Source organism: Ursus maritimus, unplaced genomic scaffold, assembly GCF_017311325.1.
Source record: "Ursus maritimus isolate PB19 unplaced genomic scaffold, ASM1731132v1 scaffold_6, whole genome shotgun sequence".
Classification (NCBI taxonomy): Eukaryota; Metazoa; Chordata; class Mammalia; order Carnivora; family Ursidae; genus Ursus; species Ursus maritimus.
The window spans coordinates 47,572,447-47,576,081 of record NW_024426774.1 but is presented as its reverse complement, the minus strand read 5'-3'; the positions used below and the strand labels follow the sequence as shown (position 1 = coordinate 47,576,081).

Genomic DNA, 3,635 nt, shown 5'->3' with positions numbered 1-3,635 from the left:
GGGAGGTCTTTCCTCCATTTTAGCTAACCTGTAGGCAGCGGCCGTTACACGAGCAACCTACTGACAAAATCCCTAGAATCCTGACTGTCCACGCTGAAAGCCACCCGCTCTTTAGGTTGGGGGCAGGCTCAAGAGCGGCAGGAGGGAAAGAAGACGGGGAGGCGAGCAGAGTGGATGAAGTGAGGAAAGGATGAATCAGGAGCGAGGAGAGAAAATTCAGAGAGCGCGTGGTGAGTGCCCTCTGCTGGGCTTCTACGCAGGGCGTGTGGGGCTCGGAGAGGGTTACGGTCGCAGAGGCGGGAGGACTTGCCCAAAGCCCAGAGCCCAGAGCCCTCGCACTCTCCGGCACCAGGACGCCGGGCCGCGACTGCCATGTCCCCGGTGCAGTACATCAACACCGCTTTCTCGGCGCCCGCCGGATCATGACTGTTTCTGTGTCTGTCCCCCTCGTCCCCCACCTCCACCGGCTCGGGAGCTCCGCCAGCGCGCGCCGGGGCCCGACGTTTCTCCGAGGCCCGCCGCCCGGGCCCACTGAAGAACCCAACCAACGAGGAATGAATGAGAGAAAGGAAGGGGAGGCCCCCCGGGCCGGCGCCGCGCTCTCCGGGAGCCGGTCCTCGAGCCGCGGCCGGCCCCGCGGTCCCTCCGCAGCTCCCGCCCGGGAAGAGCAGCCCGGTCCCGCCCGCGCTCACCCCGCGGATCCCGCGGAGCAGCGGCGCTGCAGCGGCCGGGCTCCACGCCGCCATGCCCGGCCGACGCGGCCCGCCGCCCGAGGTCGCCGCGTCCCCTGAGAGGCGCGGAGCCGGACGCCGGGAGCCGCCGCCGCGGGCGAGGCCGCCCCCTGCCGCCCGGAGGCCGCGAGCCGCCCCGCTCCGGCCCCGTCCTCGCCCCAGGGACGCCTCCCCGGAGCCTGCTGCTCCGCCCGCTCGCGACCCTCGCCGGCCCGGTCCTCGCCGCGCTCCACCAGCCTCCGGGGGTCGTGCCACCAGCGGGCCCTTCTTGCCCAGCCTGGGGACTCCCGGGGTTCTCGGCCCTCCGATCTGAGCTGCCCACACGCCAATGCCCGTCGCGCCCTAGGTAGGACATCTCCCTTGCCGTCCCCACCGCCGGCAACCTCGCTTCCAAACTGGAGAGTGTGGGTTTCTCCCTCCAGAGCAGGGGAGCCGTGGAGGGACTTTAAGCAGGGGAGTCGTGTTCAGATTTGCGTTTTAGAAAGATCGTTCGGGCTCCTGCGAAGAGGAGGGGCTGTTGGGGGCTGACACAGGACAGAAGTTCTGAGGCTACCGCGGCGGTCCGGCTGAGATTTGAGGTCTCAGCGAGAGCTGGGGCAGCAGGGATGGAGTAGTGCATCTGGATACTTGGGAGGGGAAGGGAAGGGAGTGACTGGATTGGGCGGCGAGGGTGAGGAAGGGGTCTGGCGTGGACAGTGCAGTGGGTGGAGGACAGCTTGGAGGTTTGGAGTGAGGGGCGCCGACAAACTTCGTTTTGGTTTTCCCTGCTTTAAGGTACCTGCAGGACCCGGCAGCAGAGAAGTAGCCCGGAGCCACAGACCGTGGAATCCTGAGATTGCAGTGGAAGCTGCCGCCCTGAGGACGGGTAAGATTATCCAGCAAACCTGCCCCACCTCTGGACTGATTCAGACAGACGTTGAGGCCAAGTTTCGAGCGAGCCCTTTCTCTCTCTAGCGGTCTATTTTGGCAGCGTGTGGTCTGGTATACCCTGCAGGCTTCCCCGGTTCTTTTTGCTCTTGCGTTCCAGCCTGTGCAATCAGTATGTTCATCCAAGCGTTGCGCTTGGATGAGCTGGACGGACCTACAGTTGCTCTTTGAAGTGATCACCTAGATATATGCTTATTCGGTCCAGTATTGAGTGACTTCTGTTCTGGGTCTCACAATTTCTCCTTTGGATTACTCTAATAACCTCTCTCACATTTTCCGCTTGATTCCTTAAACATCATGGTCGGTGGGATTAGGGATCACTTGCTAACTTTTCATTTTTCTTCACAGGTATAATTTAAACTACCAAAAATATGTTTCCCATTGTGTAGTAGTCAACCGCCCTTTGCTCCTCATACCACGTGGTTCAGATGAGGTGGACCTATCCCCAGCTCCGGGAGTGGTCACATGACCCAGGTCTGGCCCCACCGGCCAGATTGGTTTGAGTTGGTGGCATGACCTGAGCCAGACCAGTGAGAGTTGGTCTAGAGACTCCTCTGGCACTAAGGAAAAGAAACGGTCCTTTCCCCCTGAGTTTCTAAACTGTTAGAGGGCCCCGCGCTGGTTGCCATCTTTGTAATCCTATGCGCCAAACCCATTCTGGGAAATGAAGTCAATACAGAAGGAGTTGTTGAGAGATGTTTGACTCTGTTTGTCACGTAGTTCCAGAAATGAGCACTAAAGTCATTTTAGTTGGATGGGTTTGTCACTTGTAAGATACCCACGTTAAACTCACTGATTTTGCCAAATTCCTCCTTTATTGAAAATCAGTACTTTTGCTTATCTTCAAACTTCCTCTTCCTCCTAATTTCATGATTGCTCACATTATTGTTATTTTGGACCATCACTCTGCCCTAGTAGTCTTCCCTTCACGTCTCCACACTGCTGTCAGAGGCGTCTGAAGTGAAAACCTGTCCATGATTTGCTTATCTAAAATCTTTCTGACCCTCCCTCACCTACTGGCAAAAACTCAAATTCTTTCCTATGATTTAACCCCTACCTACCTGTCCCTCTGACATCCACCCTTCAGTAATACTGGACGGCTGGGACCTCCCCGTACAAGCCATGCTACAAGCTTGCTTCTGCGGTTCCCCACCTTATAAGCCAGTTTAAGAGTTGTTGTTCTCCAGGCAGTCACCTCTGATTGCCCCACAGTAAGCTTAAGGGCCCACAACTTGTGCCTAACTTCTATTGCACATGTGGCAATCAGAGAACTCTACCAATTTGTGTAGGTGTCTGTTTTTCCCAGTGGTCCCTGAGCTCCAGCCCAGGCTCTTGATTTAATCCTCTTTGTCAGCTGCCCAGCATGGCATAGAACAAAAAGTTCACACACTAGGATTACTGAACAGAGCTGAACAGTGGTTTAGCCATTCTAGCTCCAGAGTGTGAATTTGAACCTCTTTAGGAAAGGATCTGCAGAACAATCTCACCAATCTTAGGCTTCTAATTAGTTCCAACTTAACATTTCAAGTGTAACTTTTTATGATAGAAGCAAATAAAAGGCCAGTTTTACTTTGTTATGATTAAAAGTAAAAAGCTTTAGTCCCGGGAAATGGGTCTGTCCCTTCTGCATTTACCCTTTTTCGCCGTGAACTTGAGATTCTCTGATCTTCACTTGTATTGGTCCACGGTCACTCACACTTACATTTACGTCTGAGCTAATCGCAAAAAAATCCTTCAGGAGGATCTCTTTGAATACATCTTTTTTTCACCTCATAGGTATGAGTATAAACTGCAGTCATTTTGTTTTTTAGAGACTCGTAGCACTCGTGAGCACACAGAATTTTTACAGATGCATCCCAGAGAAAAAGACTGGCCTTGCTGTGAACTAGCGATTTGAAGTCAGAGCATTTGTGCCACCTTCTGAAAAACACTGAAAAATTCTTCACATACCTCTCAGTTACCACCCCCTTGCCAGGT

At 54.8% G+C, this 3,635-nt stretch overlaps 1 protein-coding gene across 1 annotated transcript in view; it reads right to left on the bottom strand.

Annotated features, from left to right (window-relative positions):
• BOLA3 (bolA family member 3) overlaps window positions 1–815 on the bottom strand; it is a 10,259-nt gene extending 9,444 nt beyond the window's left edge. Inside the window, exon 1 of the mRNA XM_040623309.1 lies at window positions 693–815. Coding sequence (XP_040479243.1) covers window positions 693–746 — 54 coding nt within the window. The 5' untranslated portion in view covers window positions 747–815. The remainder of the gene's footprint in view (window positions 1–692) is intronic.
• Between the last annotated feature and the right edge of the window lie 2,820 nt (window positions 816–3,635).